Raw genomic sequence first — 22,036 nt, 5'->3', positions numbered from 1 at the left:
GCTCGAATCTGCAGCAGCAGCACAACAAGTGCAAAGAAACAGCAGCAACAAGCAGCCCAAGGAAGGGGAAAAAAGAACTTTGCAAGACTTTGCAGGAGACAGTTTGCTGTTAATGTCGTCATCCGCCCGTTGTTTGGTGTGATGCCCTTTCAGCCGGGACTCGTTGCAGGAGCTCGTTGTGTGCTTGATTGTGTGCGCCAGAAAGAGGCGGGGCTATGTAAATGTTGGCTTCTGGGAGAGTGGTGAAGTTGCTGTTGCGGTGCTGAGTGGTCGTCGGCTGCAGCCCGCAAAGAGACCAGAGCCAGAGAAGGGCTGTAGAAGATATCCGAGATGCTGTAATGTGGGGGCTTGTGTGTGAGGTGGGGGTTGGGGTTTTGGGGGGAGGATAGTGTAGGTGCAGGAGGAAGCGTTATGGCCCCTCTCTCTCCCCATGGAGGTAGAGCAAGCGAGGATCTGGGCCCGTCGGTGCGTGCGCAATTCGGGTTATCGCTTCTCGGCCTTTTGGCTAAGATCAAGTGTAGTATCTGTTCTTATCAGTTTAATATCTGATACGTCCCCTATCTGGGGACCATATATTAAATGGATTTTTGGAACAGGGAGATGGAAGAAGAGCTTGCTCTGTCCACTCCACGCATCGACCTGGTATTGCAGTACCTCCAGGACCGGTGCACCTCTCTTATCCAGTTTGAAAAATCAGAACAAGCTCGAATCTGCAGCAGCAGCACAACAAGTGCAAAGAAACAGCAGCAACAAGCAGCCCAAGGAAGGGGAAAAAAGAACTTTGCAAGACTTTGCAGGAGACAGTTTGCTGTTAATGTCGTCATCCGCCCGTTGTTTGGTGTGATGCCCTTTCAGCCGGGACTCGTTGCAGGAGCTCGTTGTGTGCTTGATTGTGTGCGCCAGAAAGAGGCGGGGCTATGTAAATGTTGGCTTCTGGGAGAGTGGTGAAGTTGCTGTTGCGGTGCTGAGTGGTCGTCGGCTGCAGCCCGCAAAGAGACCAGAGCCAGAGAAGGGCTGTAGAAGATATCCGAGATGCTGTAATGTGGGGGCTTGTGTGTGAGGTGGGGGTTGGGGTTTTGGGGGGAGGATAGTGTAGGTGCAGGAGGAAGCGTTATGGCCCCTCTCTCTCCCCATGGAGGTAGAGCAAGCGAGGATCTGGGCCCGTCGGTGCGTGCGCAATTCGGGTTATCGCTTCTCGGCCTTTTGGCTAAGATCAAGTGTAGTATCTGTTCTTATCAGTTTAATATCTGATACGTCCCCTATCTGGGGACCATATATTAAATGGATTTTTGGAACAGGGAGATGGAAGAAGAGCTTGCTCTGTCCACTCCACGCATCGACCTGGTATTGCAGTACCTCCAGGACCGGTGCACCTCTCTTATCCAGTTTGAAAAATCAGAACAAGCTCGAATCTGCAGCAGCAGCACAACAAGTGCAAAGAAACAGCAGCAACAAGCAGCCCAAGGAAGGGGAAAAAAGAACTTTGCAAGACTTTGCAGGAGACAGTTTGCTGTTAATGTCGTCATCCGCCCGTTGTTTGGTGTGATGCCCTTTCAGCCGGGACTCGTTGCAGGAGCTCGTTGTGTGCTTGATTGTGTGCGCCAGAAAGAGGCGGGGCTATGTAAATGTTGGCTTCTGGGAGAGTGGTGAAGTTGCTGTTGCGGTGCTGAGTGGTCGTCGGCTGCAGCCCGCAAAGAGACCAGAGCCAGAGAAGGGCTGTAGAAGATATCCGAGATGCTGTAATGTGGGGGCTTGTGTGTGAGGTGGGGGTTGGGGTTTTGGGGGGAGGATAGTGTAGGTGCAGGAGGAAGCGTTATGGCCCCTCTCTCTCCCCATGGAGGTAGAGCAAGCGAGGATCTGGGCCCGTCGGTGCGTGCGCAATTCGGGTTATCGCTTCTCGGCCTTTTGGCACGATCAAAAGTGTCAGAAGGTTTTGCGACTAGCACGTTACCCCTCGGCCTTGAGGCATCGCTCCTTTTCGGAGGAGCTTAAGCCTCTTGCTGCTATAGGGGGGGGCCTGCAAAATCGTGAGGAAGGGATCGCCTGGAGGGTCTTTTCAATGCCTAGTGCGGAGAAAGCGCCTTTTTAGGTATTCTGCTGCGGAGAAATGGAGAAAGAGGAGAATTCGGCGGCCAGTCCGGCGCGCTTTAAAAATACCGTGCAAATTGTACTGCCAGAAGAGAGACGTGGTTCAGACGGAATAAATATCGTGATGGAGGAAATGATCATGCGAGTTGGAGGGTTTATGCCCAAGGATATCTTCAGTCTCCCTGAATTTCCAAAAAGAGGATTATACGAGGTGGTTTTCCACAGCACCGAAGACTACAGGAAATTTAAGCGTAAGTACTATGCAAACAAAAATGATCATGTGTTTAAAGATGTGGAGGTTAAATTTTTGCATAGTGACACGGTGCGCATAGTCACCGTACAGATGTACAACCCGTATGTGCCATTAGCGGATGTGGTAAGGCACCTGAAAAAAGATGCAGAGGAGGTGGTGTTCCTTAAAAATATTGAGAACAGATTTGGCGTATGGAACGGGAAGAGACTGTTCAAAGTAAAATTCCATGAGAGCGATCTGTTTGATGACGGTATCTCACACCCCCAGTCAAACTTTAGAATGGGAGCGGAAAGGGGGTTCATGTTTTATTCGGGGATGCCTAAGTACTGCCAAAGGTGCAATGAATTTGGCCACATACCGCAGGACTGTGAGGCGGGTATAAGAATGTGCGGGAACTGTTTAGAATTTGGGCACATCACCAAGGACTGTAAAAGTGAAAAAAAGTGCTCACTGTGCAAAGAACTCGGCCATATGTACAGGGAGTGCCCCGAAAGGGGAATGGACTATGCAGGCGCGGTGAAAGGTGGGAAACAACCGAGTGTGGAAGCGGGAGGTGAAGAGAGAGTTGCAGTTCAGAAAGAGAAAAAACAGGCAGCGGAGTTAAGCACCCAGGTGCGGGAAATTAGGAGTGAGCAGCCGCAGAGTTTGGAAACTGAAGTGGAGGGGGAAGGGAAAGAAGAAATGGCAGTGGAGCGGGAGGAAAGTGAGGTGTTGCAGGAAGAGAGTCTGAGCGGTGTTCCCTATGTTGGATTAACTCTGGGGGATGAATTTTGTTTGTCCGGTTTGAGTGTTTTTGAAAGGTTGAGCCGGGATGCAGAAAGAGAGGACGACGAGAGAGCGGACAACAAGAGACACAAGCCGGACTCGGATTGCGGATCGTTGAGAGTGGTGGAGGAGATGGAGGATCAAGAAGATACAGTGTCGGACATTTCGGTGGAGGTGGTCGCAAGGAGGAAGGTGCCGGTGAGTGGGGAAAGGTTAAGTCAAACCCCAGAAATGGAAAGGTACGGAGGGAAAAGTAAAGATGATGTAACCTGATGGCGGGGAAATTGATCTCCTTAAATGTGAGGAGTATCAAATCTAAAATACGGAGGGCAGCGATTTTTGACTTTTTGTCTTCCTTGGGTGCGGACTTTATTGCTTTACAGGAATGCGGCTTGAGCAATGAAGAGGACTGCGAATGCGCCAAAAATGACTGGAAAGGGGGTATTTCATTTTGGTCCGGGAGTACTGAAAGTAAGAACTCCGGAGTTGGTTTCTTATTTTGTAAAAATGTTGGTGATTTTGTATCTTTTTTCGTAATTGAACCTGGGAGGGCGATTTTAGTTAAAGTTAATTATTGCGGAAGCATTATTAGGTTTGTGAATGTGTATGCCCCGGTAGAAAAGGAAGACAGAGCTGAGCTGCTTAATAAGATTTATTATTTTCTGCCAGGTGTAGAGCCAATTATAATTTGTGGGGATTTTAATTGCATTCTAAAGAGGGAAGACAGGAAAGGTCAAGCGGGGTTAGATGTAACCTCGGGTATCCTTAAAAATTTAGTTTCCGATTTTGTGCTACAGGATCTGTGGGTTTTGAGTAAAAAACAAACAGAGGGTTTTACTTTTGAGAGTAATAAATGTAAATCTAGGATTGATTTTGTTTTCGGATCGTCAGAGTTTATGACAAAAGATTTTGTTTTAGTGGCAAATGGTTTCTCAGACCATAAAATGCTGATAGTAGATTTTGTTTTGCGAGATAAAAATATTAAGAATAAAAAAAGGGATTGGAAGTTAAACGCTGATTTATTGGAGGATAGTGATGTAGTTGAGGGTTTTAAGTTAAAATATGCGCAGTGGCAGAAACAAAAAAGAAGTTTTCTTCCGTTAAAGTATGGTGGGAATGGTTAAAAAGGGAGGCTAAAAATTTCTTTGTAAATATTGGCATTAAAATCAGTAAAAAGAAAAGAAGGGAGTATAATGAGTTAAATGTTAAACTGCAAACGATGATAAGATTGAGAGAAAGGGGTTTTGATGTGGCGGAGGAGATTAATGACATAAAACAGAAGATTAAAAAATGGATTGAAAATAGAGGGAGGGAAATAATTTTTAATGCAAGGATTAGAGATATTGAAGAAGGGGAAAAGTGTACAAGGTATTTTTTTAAGAAAATTTTAAGTAAAAAAGTGTTTATAGACAAAATGGAGAACGAAGAATGTATTGAGGGGATTTTAAAAAAAGTATATGAATTTTATAATAATTTATTTGCAGAAAAAGGATGCGATGTAAAAATAGTAGAGGATTTTATATCATTAATTGAAAAGAGAATTTCTGTAAATGATCAAGAGTGGGTGGATCGTGAAATAGACCTGGAGGAGGTGCAGGCTGTGATAGCATCATGCGCAAAAGGGAAATCACCGGGTTGTGATGGGTTAACAATCGAATTTTACGTGAAATTTTGGGATATTTTAAAGAATGATTTTTTAGAAATGATTGGTGAAGTTTTTAGAACGGGGGAATTAACACTGTCCCAAAAAAAGGGGGTGGTTACAATTATTTATAAGAAAGGTGAAAAAGATAAGATAAAAAATTATAGACCCATTACCTTGTTAAATGTGGACTACAAAATCATAGCGAAAATCTTTGCAAATAGAATGAAAAATGTGATAGCTGAAATAATTGGTCCGGGGCAGGTGTGTGCGGTCCCGGGGAGGTGTATTTGGGAAAATCTGTATATTGTGAGAGACGTGTTGGAGGATGTGATGCAAAGGGATCAGGGGATAGCGCTGCTATCCTTGGATTTTGAGAAAGCGTACGACAGGGTGAATCATGATTTTATGTTTACGGTATTAACAAGATTTGGTTTTAGTAAGGGTTTTATTAATAAATTAAAAGTCCTGTACAAAAATGTTACTAGTGAAATTTTAGTGAATGGTTTTAAAACTGAGCCGATAGAGGTAAAATCAGGGGTGAGGCAGGGTTGCCCGCTGTCTCCGATCCTTTTCATATGTTCCATAGAGCCGTTATTGTTAGCGCTGCAGCGAGATAAAATCATTAAAGGGGTGTCAGTGCCTGGGAAAACGGAATGTATAAAATCATTGGGTTATATGGACGATGTTGTAATCTTATGCTCAAACAAGGAATCGGTGAATAGAGTAATTCTTTGGGCTGATATTTTTAATAGCGCTGCTAATTTTAAGCTAAATATAGAGAAATGTGAATGTAATGTATATGGGAAATGGGTGGATTTTGAGAATTGTAAAGTAAAATTGGAAAGGGGAAATAGTAGGATCTTGGGAATAGTCTTTTCTCAAAATGTATCGGGAGAACTTAGTTGGGCGGAGGCGCTGGAGAAAATAAAAAAGAAATTGTCAATGTGGAAATTACGGAGCCTGTCCATAATAGGCAAGGTTCTAATTGTAAAAGCGGTAATTTTGCCTATTCTTCTGTACGTGGGGTTGGTGTTTCTGCCTAATTATTTGTGGATGCGGAGATTTATTAGGGAAATTTTTGTATTTATTTGGAGCTCAAATATGGAGAAATTAAAGAGAGAAATAATGTATAGGGAGTTAGGCAATGGCGGTAAAGGAGTTCCGAACGTGCAGCAGTTTCTGGAATTGAAATACATTCAGTTTATAATTAAGTTAGCAAGGCAGGATAAATGGGCAAGTTACTTTGTAAAATATGGAGCTGGGTGGATACTGAACAGACATAGGTGGTTTAAAACAGATATTAAAAAGCCTTATTCTTTCAGCGGAACGAGGTTTTATAATGTGCTGGATAAAATCATTAAAAGGTGGGATTTGTTTAAGTATTCAGAGGTGGAATTAGTAAATATTAATAAGATTTGTACAGATTGGAGGAAGCAGGAAGCAGTGTGTCCGGTGGAGAATTTCAACAGTAAAATTTCCAAAGAGATCTGGAACATGGTCGTGAACAAAAATTTGACGAATAGTCAGAGAGATCTAGCGTGGGCATTGGTGCATAAATGTTTGCCGGTTAAAGATTTCCAGTACAGAAGGGGCCTGTTGAGGAGTCCTAAGTGTCCAAGGGAAGGGTGCACGGAGAATGAAACGTGTATGCATTTCATATGGAATTGTAAGTTTGCGCAGAGAATGTGGAGAGATATGGGGGTGGTTATGAAGGCTATAACGGGGTTGTCCTATATTAATTATGAGGTAGTGATGTTTGGGAGAGGTTTAAAATGTGCTAGGGATAAAATGAGCATTACTTGGGTAATAATAAATATAGTGAAAGAAGTTATGTGGAAAGCAAGAAATCTGTTAATCTTTAAAAACAATGTATTAGATTATAAGCAATGTAAAAAAATGATTTGTGCAGAGATGTATATACATTATTTGAAAGATAAAAGATTAAAAGGTAGAAAAGCCGAAACGGATTGGAATATTAAAATATGGAATATCAGTTGAGGCTTATGTCTACGATGATGTGATAAGAAGAGGAATGTGAAAAGAGAGGTAAATAAAATTTCTCTGGAATTTCTCTGATTTTAAGCACTGAGTGGACTATAAAAAAAAAAAAAAAAAAAAAAAAAAAAAAAAAAAAAAAATCTGTTCTTATCAGTTTAATATCTGATACGTCCCCTATCTGGGGACCATATATTAAATGGATTTTTGGAACAGGGAGATGGAAGAAGAGCTTGCTCTGTCCACTCCACGCATCGACCTGGTATTGCAGTACCTCCAGGACCGGTGCACCTCTCTTATCCAGTTTGAAAAATCAGAACAAGCTCGAATCTGCAGCAGCAGCACAACAAGTGCAAAGAAACAGCAGCAACAAGCAGCCCAAGGAAGGGGAAAAAAGAACTTTGCAAGACTTTGCAGGAGACAGTTTGCTGTTAATGTCGTCATCCGCCCGTTGTTTGGTGTGATGCCCTTTCAGCCGGGACTCGTTGCAGGAGCTCGTTGTGTGCTTGATTGTGTGCGCCAGAAAGAGGCGGGGCTATGTAAATGTTGGCTTCTGGGAGAGTGGTGAAGTTGCTGTTGCGGTGCTGAGTGGTCGTCGGCTGCAGCCCGCAAAGAGACCAGAGCCAGAGAAGGGCTGTAGAAGATATCCGAGATGCTGTAATGTGGGGGCTTGTGTGTGAGGTGGGGGTTGGGGTTTTGGGGGAGGATAGTGTAGGTGCAGGAGGAAGCGTTATGGCCCCTCTCTCTCCCCATGGAGGTAGAGCAAGCGAGGATCTGGGCCCGTCGGTGCGTGCGCAATTCGGGTTATCGCTTCTCGGCCTCTTGGCTAAGATCAAGTGTAGCTTGCTACAGGAGAGATTAGCCAGGGGGTATCCAAGTTCCCTCGCCGCTCGGCCTAGGGGCATCGTCTCTTCGGAGACTTAAGCCCCTTGCTGCTATTGGGCGGTGAGTGTTTCTGAGGGTAACGAGTTGCGATCGACAGGCGGACGGTAGCGTGCGGCCTAGAGGTAAGACCTATTTTGTGCCATCTTGCTTGCGGAAGCTGATTGGTCACCACTTGGCCTTGGCTGGGCGTCAAACCTCAGTCTTGGTATCTGGGTACCCCCCTTGCTTGGCCTCGGGACATCGTTTTTTCTTAAAAGCTTCAGTCCCGTGCTGCTTTTGGGTAAGGGGCCAATCCCGGATAACAAGGAAGTGACCCTTTTGGTGGAAGTGACAGGTTGTTTGCAGGTAGGTTTTAGACTCGACGGTGTCAAGGAGCTTCCAAGATGCCGGTTTCCTTCGAGTTTCCACCTGGGGAAACTCGCATCAGGAATACCTTCCGTATCGAGGTGGAGGAGAAACATCGCCCACAGAAGGACCTGAAATTCATCGTCCAGGAGGTTCTGTTTGGGATACTCCGCCTCAGGAGTGAAGATATTCTTTGTCTTCAGGACCAGGAACGGCGAGGGGTGTATACCATCACCTGCACCACTCAAGCCTGCTGCGAGAACATCTATGCAGTAATTTCTAATAAAGATCTACAGGATGGAAGGCTCGACGGCCTGAAATTCTGTTTGCTTTACGGTGACGAGGATGTGCCTTTGGTTATCCATTTGTACAATCCTCATATCGATACGTCGGAAGTAGTCACCTTTCTCGAACGCTACTGTTCCGAAGTGCGTTTTTCACATAAGGTGAAGAATGCAGCAAACTTCTGGAACGGGAAAAGGAAATTCTTTGTTAAGTTCCGGCGGGATGCTGAAGGCATCGGTGGTTTTAAGCGCCCGCCTTCGAATTTCCTTATTGGCAGAAGTAGGGGCTACCTATTTTATTCGGGGATGCCTCTCTTCTGTCGTAACTGCCTTTTGTTTGGGCATACACAGGACGCGTGTCCTGAAGAGCGCATGATCCGGTGTAACAAATGCGGGCAACCGGGTCATATAGCATCTGCATGCCGAATGCAGGTGCTTTGCAATTTGTGTGGCCAGGCCGGCCACATATACAAAGACTGCCCCAGCAGGGCCAAAAAGAAGGCGACCTATGCGGAAAAGGCTGCGATGCCTCTAGTTCCTTCGGGATCCGAGCAAAGGCCAGCGGCGGTAGCTGGCCCAGCGAGGACGGTCCCAAGCAGACACGAGTCGGGTAAGTCTGACGGAAAACCGACAGGACCCAAGGGGGTGCCTCCTGTTGAGGAGCCCTCTGTTGCGGTCTTTGGCGCCCGGAGAAAGTCGGTCTCCAGTTCAGAGCAAGGACGGACTGTGTCTGCTATAGTCCATAGCAAAGTTGCAGATTCGTGCAGAGTGGCACCCAAGCAGGATTTCATTGCCCCTAGGGCAGTGGATGCTGCAAAGGGAGGCCAAGTTGCGAGCCGTAGGGGATCGTTAAGGGAACCGGAGCAAAGGCTGATGACCATGCCGGTGGTCAGTCCTGTAAAGATGGTTCCTGATACCCTTAAAAAAAGCAGAGATCCAGAGGGTTACCAAGTTGTTCATCACGGGAAGAAGAACAAGAGGGCTGCCAGGTCTGCCGACAGGCAGACTGATACTTCGGGAGATTCTGAGACAGAGCGGTCTGGCTCGGGTCTTCCCAGAGATATGAGCGTGACGGTTAGCGAAACCCCTTCTTGTTCTTCTGAGAGTGCGATCGGAGGTGGCAGTCGTCCTGCGGAGAAAAGATTGCGTGGCGATGGTGTGGAAATCCGAAGGCGTACGTCGGTTGGATCCAACTCCAGTGAGGGAGAAGTCAGGGCTCGAACGGAGGTGAGATACACGTCCGCGTCGGACCCGGTCAATATCGGTGAGTTCGGGTCTCCTGGGGAAGGAGATGTGGAATCGCTGGGAATCTCTGGTGGAGAAGGATCGGAATCCGAGATGGAGGATACACCCACGTAAACTGCTAAGATGAACTGCCTTAAGATTGCATCTCTCAATGTGAGATCTTTAAAGGGTTCTGCTCGCAGAGCCGCTTTATTTTCATACCTTGAGACTCTGGACTTTGATCTTTGCTTATTACAGGAGTGCGGAATTGACAATGCTATGGACTACAGTTTTTTAAAGAAAGACTGGAACTGGGGCCCATCCGTTTGGTCTGGGTCAAATGAGAACAAAACTGCTGGGGTAGGTTTATTATGCCGTGGCTCTAATATTACGATTCAGACTGTGACCGAAATAGAGCCCGGCAGAGCTATTTTAATCCATTTATGTTTTAATGGATTTTATTTCCGCGTTTTAAATGTGTATGCCTCGGCCGATAAGCAAGAAAGGGCCGAACTTTTAGAACTTGTACCATTGTTTTGCGTAGGGTCTACTCCTCTGCTTGTGGGCGGTGATTTCAATTGTATTAGGGTTGGTGAAAAAAGGCAGGGGGGTGACCCTAACCGTAAGGATAGAACCTCTTATCTGCTACAAAATTTTACTGATGATTTTAACCTTAAAGATGTTTGGAAGGTTTTATCTCATACAGATCCTGGTTTTACTTGGTCGAATGGCAGAATTTCTTCGAGAATTGATTTTATGTTTTTATCTGACCTTTTTAACCCTTTTAAATGCATTCTTTTAGACAATGTGTTTTCAGACCACAAACTTTTACTTTTCCAGGTCAATATTTTAGGGGAAAAGAAAGTGGATAAAGGGCTTTGGAGGCTAAATGTACAACTTCTCGAAGATGACCAGATCTGTAAGCGGTTTGTGCGGACCTACCGACAGTGGCAGTTGACTCGCGATCCCCACAGTTCAATGCTATGTTGGTGGGAGGGCACTAAACCCAAAATAAGAGATTTTTTTATTAAGGCAGGTAAGATGGTTGCTAAAAAGAAAAAACAATGGTTTTATGTTTTAAATACGCGGATGCAAACTCTTTTTAAATTACGTGATGTTGATGTGGATGTTGATAATGATTTGTTGGTTTTAAAAGCAGAAATTAAGAAGTGCCTAGAACAAAAGGGTAAAGAAATCATTTTTAACTCCCATGTAAAGCACTTAGAAGAAGGCGAAAAGTGCTCCAGATTCTTTTTTAAGAAAATCCGGGAGAAAAGAGACCCTATTTTATCTTTGAACGGTGCTACTTCTATGACTGATATTTTAAATACTGCTTTTAATTTTTATCAACTCCTTTTTAATGAGAAATGTATTGACGAATCCCTTTTAAATGACTGTCTTAATGTTTTAGAGCCTAATTTAAGTGTTTTAGATCAGGAGGTTTTAACCCATGATTTTACTTTGGAAGAACTTTTTACGGTTTTTAAAAGTTTTTCATCTGGGAAAGCCCCTGGCGAAGATGGTCTGCCGATTGAATTTTATTTACGGTTTTGGGATATTTTAAAAGATGATTTGTTTTTATTGTATCAAGAAGCTTTTAAGGTTGATGTTTTACCCCCCTCATGGAGGAGGGGCATCGTATCTTTGCTTTTTAAAAAAGGGGACAGAGAGAGACTTGAGAATTTTAGACCTATTACCTTGTTGAATGTCGATTACAAAGTCATGGCAAAATTAATTTCTTTACGTGTTAAGCCATTTTTAAATGTTTTAATCCATCCCGATCAGGTGTGTGGGGTTCCGGGAAGAACCATGGCGGAATCCCTTAATGTCATTCGGGATGCTATATGGTATTCTAATGACCGAAAACAAAAACTTGCAATTTTATCTCTTGATTTTGAAAAAGCATTTGATCGTGTCTCGCATGAATACCTTTTTAAAGTTTTAAGAAAAATGGCATTGCCTGATTTTATTGTAAATGGTATTAAGGTTTTATATAATTCTTGTTTTAGCCAAATTTCTATTAACGGGTTTTTAACAGAAAATGTGTTTTTAAAATCCGGGGTTAAGCAAGGTTGTCCTCTGTCCCCATTCCTTTTTATTTGTGCAATTGAACCCCTTTTAATCCTTTTAAGAAATGACAAAATCATCAGAGGTGTTCCCGTTCCTGGAGGAGGTGGCCGTCAGGTAAAAGTGCTGAGCTATATGGACGATGTCACCCTCCTGTGCACAACTGCCTACTCTTTAAAAAGAGCTTTATTGCACATTTCAGGTTTTTGTGGAGCCTCTGGGTTCAAACTTAATTTGCACAAATGTGATTGTCTCGGTATTGGTGTTTTTGATATGTCTGTTGCCCCTGAAGTTAAAATGCAACATAACCAAATAAAGATTTTAGGGGTGATTTTTAATGCCGAAAACAAAGGTGATCTTAACTGGGACATTGTTTTAACTCGTTTAGAAAAGAAGACATGTATGTGGAACTTGAGAGATTTAACCATGGAGGGCAAAGTTTTAATCATTAAAATGGTTTTACTTCCTATTATGCTGCATATTGCCCTGGTTTTTCCCCCTTCCTCTTTGTACATTAAGAGACTAACAAGAGTGTGTTTTAAGTTCCTATGGGGTTCTAAAATGGAAAAACTCAAAAGAGATCGTATGTACAAGAGTAAACAATGTGGGGGTAAAGATGTTCCCAATCTTCTTTTATTCTTTTATGTCAAATTCTTCTGTTTTTGTTTTAAACTTTTTAACACTGATGGCATTTTTAGTTGTTTTTTAAAATATGCTGCAGGTATGGTTTTTAAGCCCTGGTTCAGGGTTCCGCTAAATACTCCTGTGCTTTTATGTCCCCCAAAACACTATGTGGTTTTAGAAAAGGCTGTAAGACTGTTTCGCCTAAAAGAAATTGAACCGGAAGTGTTGGGGGACCAAAGAAAGGTTACAAAAATACTAAGACATGATGATGTGGTCTTGACAGTGTCCAACTTCTCTGAGGCAAGATCCAAACAGGTATGGCGAAATGTCTTTGGAAAGTTCCTAGCCAATGTTCACAAGGATCTTGCCTGGGCTATTGTCCACCAATGCCTCCCTACACGGGAGTTTCAACACCGAAGAGGCTTGGTGGGCAGAGGTAAATGCCCTAGAGAAACATGTTGTATAGATGAAACTATTTTACACTTGTTTTGGAACTGTCCCTATGCACAGGAGTTATGGAAATCTGTTGGTCCGCTTTTTAAACATATTGGTGGTTTTAAAGATTTTAATCATTTTTATGTTTTATATGGACTTTTTACCTGTACATCTGTAAAACAATATGAAATCTGTTGGATGATTTTAAACTGTTTTAAAAATGCCATCTGGAAAGTAAGGAACATTTTGCTTTTTAAACATGATTTTATTTCTGTAAATGATTGTATAAAGATTGCACTAAGCGAAATGTATATTTATTACTTAAGGGATAAAAAATTACTTGGGAAAAATGAAGCCATGTCAATGTGGGGTCTGGCATCTTGGAACATTTTATTGTAATTTTACCCTTTTATGTAACTCCTTGCTTTTATTCTGTACCCTTGCACCATAATGGTGACCTTTAATTTTGGTTTTAAATAAACATTTGTTGAAACCTTATCTGTTCTTATCAGTTTAATATCTGATACGTCCCCTATCTGGGGACCATATATTAAATGGATTTTTGGAACAGGGAGATGGAAGAAGAGCTTGCTCTGTCCACTCCACGCATCGACCTGGTATTGCAGTACCTCCAGGACCGGTGCACCTCTCTTATCCAGTTTGAAAAATCAGAACAAGCTCGAATCTGCAGCAGCAGCACAACAAGTGCAAAGAAACAGCAGCAACAAGCAGCCCAAGGAAGGGGAAAAAAGAACTTTGCAAGACTTTGCAGGAGACAGTTTGCTGTTAATGTCGTCATCCGCCCGTTGTTTGGTGTGATGCCCTTTCAGCCGGGACTCGTTGCAGGAGCTCGTTGTGTGCTTGATTGTGTGCGCCAGAAAGAGGCGGGGCTATGTAAATGTTGGCTTCTGGGAGAGTGGTGAAGTTGCTGTTGCGGTGCTGAGTGGTCGTCGGCTGCAGCCCGCAAAGAGACCAGAGCCAGAGAAGGGCTGTAGAAGATATCCGAGATGCTGTAATGTGGGGGCTTGTGTGTGAGGTGGGGGTTGGGGTTTTGGGGGGAGGATAGTGTAGGTGCAGGAGGAAGCGTTATGGCCCCTCTCTCTCCCCATGGAGGTAGAGCAAGCGAGGATCTGGGCCCGTCGGTGCGTGCGCAATTCGGGTTATCGCTTCTCGGCCTTTTGGCTAAGATCAAGTGTAGTATCTGTTCTTATCAGTTTAATATCTGATACGTCCCCTATCTGGGGACCATATATTAAATGGATTTTTGGAACAGGGAGATGGAAGAAGAGCTTGCTCTGTCCACTCCACGCATCGACCTGGTATTGCAGTACCTCCAGGACCGGTGCACCTCTCTTATCCAGTTTGAAAAATCAGAACAAGCTCGAATCTGCAGCAGCAGCACAACAAGTGCAAAGAAACAGCAGCAACAAGCAGCCCAAGGAAGGGGAAAAAAGAACTTTGCAAGACTTTGCAGGAGACAGTTTGCTGTTAATGTCGTCATCCGCCCGTTGTTTGGTGTGATGCCCTTTCAGCCGGGACTCGTTGCAGGAGCTCGTTGTGTGCTTGATTGTGTGCGCCAGAAAGAGGCGGGGCTATGTAAATGTTGGCTTCTGGGAGAGTGGTGAAGTTGCTGTTGCGGTGCTGAGTGGTCGTCGGCTGCAGCCCGCAAAGAGACCAGAGCCAGAGAAGGGCTGTAGAAGATATCCGAGATGCTGTAATGTGGGGGCTTGTGTGTGAGGTGGGGGTTGGGGTTTTGGGGGGAGGATAGTGTAGGTGCAGGAGGAAGCGTTATGGCCCCTCTCTCTCCCCATGGAGGTAGAGCAAGCGAGGATCTGGGCCCGTCGGTGCGTGCGCAATTCGGGTTATCGCTTCTCGGCCTCTTGGCTAAGATCAAGTGTAGCTTGCTACAGGAGAGATTAGCCAGGGGGTATCCAAGTTCCCTCGCCGCTCGGCCTAGGGGCATCGTCTCTTCGGAGACTTAAGCCCCTTGCTGCTATTGGGCGGTGAGTGTTTCTGAGGGTAACGAGTTGCGATCGACAGGCGGACGGTAGCGTGCGGCCTAGAGGTAAGACCTATTTTGTGCCATCTTGCTTGCGGAAGCTGATTGGTCACCACTTGGCCTTGGCTGGGCGTCAAACCTCAGTCTTGGTATCTGGGTACCCCCCTTGCTTGGCCTCGGGACATCGTTTTTTCTTAAAAGCTTCAGTCCCGTGCTGCTTTTGGGTAAGGGGCCAATCCCGGATAACAAGGAAGTGACCCTTTTGGTGGAAGTGACAGGTTGTTTGCAGGTAGGTTTTAGACTCGACGGTGTCAAGGAGCTTCCAAGATGCCGGTTTCCTTCGAGTTTCCACCTGGGGAAACTCGCATCAGGAATACCTTCCGTATCGAGGTGGAGGAGAAACATCGCCCACAGAAGGACCTGAAATTCATCGTCCAGGAGGTTCTGTTTGGGATACTCCGCCTCAGGAGTGAAGATATTCTTTGTCTTCAGGACCAGGAACGGCGAGGGGTGTATACCATCACCTGCACCACTCAAGCCTGCTGCGAGAACATCTATGCAGTAATTTCTAATAAAGATCTACAGGATGGAAGGCTCGACGGCCTGAAATTCTGTTTGCTTTACGGTGACGAGGATGTGCCTTTGGTTATCCATTTGTACAATCCTCATATCGATACGTCGGAAGTAGTCACCTTTCTCGAACGCTACTGTTCCGAAGTGCGTTTTTCACATAAGGTGAAGAATGCAGCAAACTTCTGGAACGGGAAAAGGAAATTCTTTGTTAAGTTCCGGCGGGATGCTGAAGGCATCGGTGGTTTTAAGCGCCCGCCTTCGAATTTCCTTATTGGCAGAAGTAGGGGCTACCTATTTTATTCGGGGATGCCTCTCTTCTGTCGTAACTGCCTTTTGTTTGGGCATACACAGGACGCGTGTCCTGAAGAGCGCATGATCCGGTGTAACAAATGCGGGCAACCGGGTCATATAGCATCTGCATGCCGAATGCAGGTGCTTTGCAATTTGTGTGGCCAGGCCGGCCACATATACAAAGACTGCCCCAGCAGGGCCAAAAAGAAGGCGACCTATGCGGAAAAGGCTGCGATGCCTCTAGTTCCTTCGGGATCCGAGCAAAGGCCAGCAGCGGTAGCTGGCCCAGCGAGGACGGTCCCAAGCAGACACGAGTCGGGTAAGTCTGACGGAAAACCGACAGGACCCAAGGGGGTGCCTCCTGTTGAGGAGCCCTCTGTTGCGGTCTTTGGCGCCCGGAGAAAGTCGGTCTCCAGTTCAGAGCAAGGACGGACTGTGTCTGCTATAGTCCATAGCAAAGTTGCAGATTCGTGCAGAGTGGCACCCAAGCAGGATTTCATTGCCCCTAGGGCAGTGGATGCTGCAAAGGGAGGCCAAGTTGCGAGCCGTAGGGGATCGTTAAGGGAACCGGAGCAAAGGCTGATGACCATGCCGGTGGTCAGTCCTGTAAAGATGGTTCCTGATACCCTTAAAAAAAGCAGAGATCCAGAGGGTTACCAAGTTGTTCATCACGGGAAGAAGAACAAGAGGGCTGCCAGGTCTGCCGACAGGCAGACTGATACTTCGGGAGATTCTGAGACAGAGCGGTCTGGCTCGGGTCTTCCCAGAGATATGAGCGTGACGGTTAGCGAAACCCCTTCTTGTTCTTCTGAGAGTGCGATCGGAGGTGGCAGTCGTCCTGCGGAGAAAAGATTGCGTGGCGATGGTGTGGAAATCCGAAGGCGTACGTCGGTTGGATCCAACTCCAGTGAGGGAGAAGTCAGGGCTCGAACGGAGGTGAGATACACGTCCGCGTCGGACCCGGTCAATATCGGTGAGTTCGGGTCTCCTGGGGAAGGAGATGTGGAATCGCTGGGAATCTCTGGTGGAGAAGGATCGGAATCCGAGATGGAGGATACACCCACGTAAACTGCTAAGATGAACTGCCTTAAGATTGCATCTCTCAATGTGAGATCTTTAAAGGGTTCTGCTCGCAGAGCCGCTTTATTTTCATACCTTGAGACTCTGGACTTTGATCTTTGCTTATTACAGGAGTGCGGAATTGACAATGCTATGGACTACAGTTTTTTAAAGAAAGACTGGAACTGGGGCCCATCCGTTTGGTCTGGGTCAAATGAGAACAAAACTGCTGGGGTAGGTTTATTATGCCGTGGCTCTAATATTACGATTCAGACTGTGACCGAAATAGAGCCCGGCAGAGCTATTTTAATCCATTTATGTTTTAATGGATTTTATTTCCGCGTTTTAAATGTGTATGCCTCGGCCGATAAGCAAGAAAGGGCCGAACTTTTAGAACTTGTACCATTGTTTTGCGTAGGGTCTACTCCTCTGCTTGTGGGCGGTGATTTCAATTGTATTAGGGTTGGTGAAAAAAGGCAGGGGGGTGACCCTAACCGTAAGGATAGAACCTCTTATCTGCTACAAAATTTTACTGATGATTTTAACCTTAAAGATGTTTGGAAGGTTTTATCTCATACAGATCCTGGTTTTACTTGGTCGAATGGCAGAATTTCTTCGAGAATTGATTTTATGTTTTTATCTGACCTTTTTAACCCTTTTAAATGCATTCTTTTAGACAATGTGTTTTCAGACCACAAGCTTTTACTTTTCCAGGTCAATATTTTAGGGGAAAAGAAAGTGGATAAAGGGCTTTGGAGGCTAAATGTACAACTTCTCGAAGATGACCAGATCTGTAAGCGGTTTGTGCGGACCTACCGACAGTGGCAGTTGACTCGCGATCCCCACAGTTCAATGCTATGTTGGTGGGAGGGCACTAAACCCAAAATAAGAGATTTTTTTATTAAGGCAGGTAAGATGGTTGCTAAAAAGAAAAAACAATGGTTTTATGTTTTAAATACGCGGATGCAAACTCTTTTTAAATTACGTGATGTTGATGTGGATGTTGATAATGATTTGTTGGTTTTAAAAGCAGAAATTAAGAAGTGCCTAGAACAAAAGGGTAAAGAAATCATTTTTAACTCCCATGTAAAGCACTTAGAAGAAGGCGAAAAGTGCTCCAGATTCTTTTTTAAGAAAATCCGGGAGAAAAGAGACCCTATTTTATCTTTGAACGGTGCTACTTCTATGACTGATATTTTAAATACTGCTTTTAATTTTTATCAACTCCTTTTTAATGAGAAATGTATTGACGAATCCCTTTTAAATGACTGTCTTAATGTTTTAGAGCCTAATTTAAGTGTTTTAGATCAGGAGGTTTTAACCCATGATTTTACTTTGGAAGAACTTTTTACGGTTTTTAAAAGTTTTTCATCTGGGAAAGCCCCTGGCGAAGATGGTCTGCCGATTGAATTTTATTTACGGTTTTGGGATATTTTAAAAGATGATTTGTTTTTATTGTATCAAGAAGCTTTTAAGGTTGATGTTTTACCCCCCTCATGGAGGAGGGGCATCGTATCTTTGCTTTTTAAAAAAGGGGACAGAGAGAGACTTGAGAATTTTAGACCTATTACCTTGTTGAATGTCGATTACAAAGTCATGGCAAAATTAATTTCTTTACGTGTTAAGCCATTTTTAAATGTTTTAATCCATCCCGATCAGGTGTGTGGGGTTCCGGGAAGAACCATGGCGGAATCCCTTAATGTCATTCGGGATGCTATATGGTATTCTAATGACCGAAAACAAAAACTTGCAATTTTATCTCTTGATTTTGAAAAAGCATTTGATCGTGTCTCGCATGAATACCTTTTTAAAGTTTTAAGAAAAATGGCATTGCCTGATTTTATTGTAAATGGTATTAAGGTTTTATATAATTCTTGTTTTAGCCAAATTTCTATTAACGGGTTTTTAACAGAAAATGTGTTTTTAAAATCCGGGGTTAAGCAAGGTTGTCCTCTGTCCCCATTCCTTTTTATTTGTGCAATTGAACCCCTTTTAATCCTTTTAAGAAATGACAAAATCATCAGAGGTGTTCCCGTTCCTGGAGGAGGTGGCCGTCAGGTAAAAGTGCTGAGCTATATGGACGATGTCACCCTCCTGTGCACAACTGCCTACTCTTTAAAAAGAGCTTTATTGCACATTTCAGGTTTTTGTGGAGCCTCTGGGTTCAAACTTAATTTGCACAAATGTGATTGTCTCGGTATTGGTGTTTTTGATATGTCTGTTGCCCCTGAAGTTAAAATGCAACATAACCAAATAAAGATTTTAGGGGTGATTTTTAATGCCGAAAACAAAGGTGATCTTAACTGGGACATTGTTTTAACTCGTTTAGAAAAGAAGACATGTATGTGGAACTTGAGTGATTTAACCATGGAGGGCAAAGTTTTAATCATTAAAATGGTTTTACTTCCTATTATGCTGCATATTGCCCTGGTTTTTCCCCCTTCCTCTTTGTACATTAAGAGACTAACAAGAGTGTGTTTTAAGTTCCTATGGGGTTCTAAAATGGAAAAACTCAAAAGAGATCGTATGTACAAGAGTAAACAATGTGGGGGTAAAGATGTTCCCAATCTTCTTTTATTCTTTTATGTCAAATTCTTCTGTTTTTGTTTTAAACTTTTTAACACTGATGGCATTTTTAGTTGTTTTTTAAAATATGCTGCAGGTATGGTTTTTAAGCCCTGGTTCAGGGTTCCGCTAAATACTCCTGTGCTTTTATGTCCCCCAAAACACTATGTGGTTTTAGAAAAGGCTGTAAGACTGTTTCGCCTAAAAGAAATTGAACCGGAAGTGTTGGGGGACCAAAGAAAGGTTACAAAAATACTAAGACATGATGATGTGGTCTTGACAGTGTCCAACTTCTCTGAGGCAAGATCCAAACAGGTATGGCGAAATGTCTTTGGAAAGTTCCTAGCCAATGTTCACAAGGATCTTGCCTGGGCTATTGTCCACCAATGCCTCCCTACACGGGAGTTTCAACACCGAAGAGGCTTGGTGGGCAGAGGTAAATGCCCTAGAGAAACATGTTGTATAGATGAAACTATTTTACACTTGTTTTGGAACTGTCCCTATGCACAGGAGTTATGGAAATCTGTTGGTCCGCTTTTTAAACATATTGGTGGTTTTAAAGATTTTAATCATTTTTATGTTTTATATGGACTTTTTACCTGCACATCTGTAAAACAATATGAAATCTGTTGGATGATTTTAAACTGTTTTAAAAATGCCATCTGGAAAGTAAGGAACATTTTGCTTTTTAAACATGATTTTATTTCTGTAAATGATTGTATAAAGATTGCACTAAGCGAAATGTATATTTATTACTTAAGGGATAAAAAATTACTTGGGAAAAATGAAGCCATGTCAATGTGGGGTCTGGCATCTTGGAACATTTTATTGTAATTTTACCCTTTTATGTAACTCCTTGCTTTTATTCTGTACCCTTGCACCATAATGGTGATCTTTAATTTTGGTTTTAAATAAACATTTGTTGAAACCTTATCTGTTCTTATCAGTTTAATATCTGATACGTCCCCTATCTGGGGACCATATATTAAATGGATTTTTGGAACAGGGAGATGGAAGAAGAGCTTGCTCTGTCCACTCCACGCATCGACCTGGTATTGCAGTACCTCCAGGACCGGTGCACCTCTCTTATCCAGTTTGAAAAATCAGAACAAGCTCGAATCTGCAGCAGCAGCACAACAAGTGCAAAGAAACAGCAGCAACAAGCAGCCCAAGGAAGGGGAAAAAAGAACTTTGCAAGACTTTGCAGGAGACAGTTTGCTGTTAATGTCGTCATCCGCCCGTTGTTTGGTGTGATGCCCTTTCAGCCGGGACTCGTTGCAGGAGCTCGTTGTGTGCTTGATTGTGTGCGCCAGAAAGAGGCGGGGCTATGTAAATGTTGGCTTCTGGGAGAGTGGTGAAGTTGCTGTTGCGGTGCTGAGTGGTCGTCGGCTGCAGCCCGCAAAGAGACCAGAGCCAGAGAAGGGCTGTAGAAGATATCCGAGATGCTGTAATGTGGGGGCTTGTGTGTGAGGTGGGGGTTGGGGTTTTGGGGGGAGGATAGTGTAGGTGCAGGAGGAAGCGTTATGGCCCCTCTCTCTCCCCATGGAGGTAGAGCAAGCGAGGATCTGGGCCCGTCGGTGCGTGCGCAATTCGGGTTATCGCTTCTCGGCCTTTTGGCTAAGATCAAGTGTAGTATCTGTTCTTATCAGTTTAATATCTGATACGTCCCCTATCTGGGGACCATATATTAAATGGATTTTTGGAACAGGGAGATGGAAGAAGAGCTTGCTCTGTCCACTCCACGCATCGACCTGGTATTGCAGTACCTCCAGGACCGGTGCACCTCTCTTATCCAGTTTGAAAAATCAGAACAAGCTCGAATCTGCAGCAGCAGCACAACAAGTGCAAAGAAACAGCAGCAACAAGCAGCCCAAGGAAGGGGAAAAAAGAACTTTGCAAGACTTTGCAGGAGACAGTTTGCTGTTAATGTCGTCATCCGCCCGTTGTTTGGTGTGATGCCCTTTCAGCCGGGACTCGTTGCAGGAGCTCGTTGTGTGCTTGATTGTGTGCGCCAGAAAGAGGCGGGGCTATGTAAATGTTGGCTTCTGGGAGAGTGGTGAAGTTGCTGTTGCGGTGCTGAGTGGTCGTCGGCTGCAGCCCGCAAAGAGACCAGAGCCAGAGAAGGGCTGTAGAAGATATCCGAGATGCTGTAATGTGGGGGCTTGTGTGTGAGGTGGGGGTTGGGGTTTTGGGGGGAGGATAGTGTAGGTGCAGGAGGAAGCGTTATGGCCCCTCTCTCTCCCCATGGAGGTAGAGCAAGCGAGGATCTGGGCCCGTCGGTGCGTGCGCAATTCGGGTTATCGCTTCTCGGCCTTTTGGCTAAGATCAAGTGTAGTATCTGTTCTTATCAGTTTAATATCTGATACGTCCCCTATCTGGGGACCATATATTAAATGGATTTTTGGAACAGGGAGATGGAAGAAGAGCTTGCTCTGTCCACTCCACGCATCGACCTGGTATTGCAGTACCTCCAGGACCGGTGCACCTCTCTTATCCAGTTTGAAAAATCAGAACAAGCTCGAATCTGCAGCAGCAGCACAACAAGTGCAAAGAAACAGCAGCAACAAGCAGCCCAAGGAAGGGGAAAAAAGAACTTTGCAAGACTTTGCAGGAGACAGTTTGCTGTTAATGTCGTCATCCGCCCGTTGTTTGGTGTGATGCCCTTTCAGCCGGGACTCGTTGCAGGAGCTCGTTGTGTGCTTGATTGTGTGCGCCAGAAAGAGGCGGGGCTATGTAAATGTTGGCTTCTGGGAGAGTGGTGAAGTTGCTGTTGCGGTGCTGAGTGGTCGTCGGCTGCAGCCCGCAAAGAGACCAGAGCCAGAGAAGGGCTGTAGAAGATATCCGAGATGCTGTAATGTGGGGGCTTGTGTGTGAGGTGGGGGTTGGGGTTTTGGGGGGAGGATAGTGTAGGTGCAGGAGGAAGCGTTATGGCCCCTCTC

At 44.5% G+C, this 22,036-nt stretch overlaps 1 protein-coding gene, 7 non-coding genes and 1 pseudogene across 8 annotated transcripts; all 9 read left to right on the top strand.

The window, feature by feature from the left end:
• Nucleotides 1–485: 485 nt before the first annotated feature.
• Nucleotides 486–676, top strand: LOC116407427. Its single transcript, XR_004220333.1, has one exon. It is a non-coding gene; the product is annotated as a U2 spliceosomal RNA (small nuclear RNA).
• A 511-nt stretch (nucleotides 677–1,187) lies between these two features.
• On the top strand, nucleotides 1,188–1,378 carry LOC116407426. The gene has a single exon (XR_004220332.1). It is a non-coding gene; the product is annotated as a U2 spliceosomal RNA (small nuclear RNA).
• A 537-nt stretch (nucleotides 1,379–1,915) lies between these two features.
• On the top strand, nucleotides 1,916–4,176 carry LOC116406757 (zinc finger CCHC domain-containing protein 3-like). Its single transcript, XM_031891590.1, has 2 exons — nucleotides 1,916–3,345; nucleotides 3,490–4,176. Exons 1-2 carry the CDS (start codon nucleotides 2,108–2,110, stop codon nucleotides 3,500–3,502), a joined length of 1,251 nt encoding a protein of 416 aa, XP_031747450.1. The 5' UTR covers nucleotides 1,916–2,107; the 3' UTR covers nucleotides 3,503–4,176.
• A 2,643-nt stretch (nucleotides 4,177–6,819) lies between these two features.
• LOC116407343 lies at nucleotides 6,820–7,042 on the top strand (annotated as a pseudogene).
• Nucleotides 7,043–13,075: 6,033 nt separating this feature from the next.
• Nucleotides 13,076–13,261, top strand: LOC116407324. The gene has a single exon (XR_004220279.1). It is a non-coding gene; the product is annotated as a U2 spliceosomal RNA (small nuclear RNA).
• Nucleotides 13,262–13,772: 511 nt separating this feature from the next.
• On the top strand, nucleotides 13,773–13,963 carry LOC116407423. The gene has a single exon (XR_004220329.1). It is a non-coding gene; the product is annotated as a U2 spliceosomal RNA (small nuclear RNA).
• Nucleotides 13,964–19,997: 6,034 nt separating this feature from the next.
• On the top strand, nucleotides 19,998–20,183 carry LOC116407323. Its single transcript, XR_004220277.1, has one exon. It is a non-coding gene; the product is annotated as a U2 spliceosomal RNA (small nuclear RNA).
• Nucleotides 20,184–20,694: 511 nt separating this feature from the next.
• LOC116407411 lies at nucleotides 20,695–20,885 on the top strand. The gene has a single exon (XR_004220317.1). It is a non-coding gene; the product is annotated as a U2 spliceosomal RNA (small nuclear RNA).
• Nucleotides 20,886–21,396: 511 nt separating this feature from the next.
• LOC116407400 lies at nucleotides 21,397–21,587 on the top strand. The gene has a single exon (XR_004220306.1). It is a non-coding gene; the product is annotated as a U2 spliceosomal RNA (small nuclear RNA).
• The last annotated feature ends 449 nt before the right edge of the window (nucleotides 21,588–22,036 follow it).

Source organism: Xenopus tropicalis, chromosome 8 (assembly GCF_000004195.4).
Source record: "Xenopus tropicalis strain Nigerian chromosome 8, UCB_Xtro_10.0, whole genome shotgun sequence".
Taxonomy (NCBI): Eukaryota; Metazoa; Chordata; class Amphibia; order Anura; family Pipidae; genus Xenopus; species Xenopus tropicalis.
This window is presented reverse-complemented; position numbering and strand designations above follow the sequence as displayed.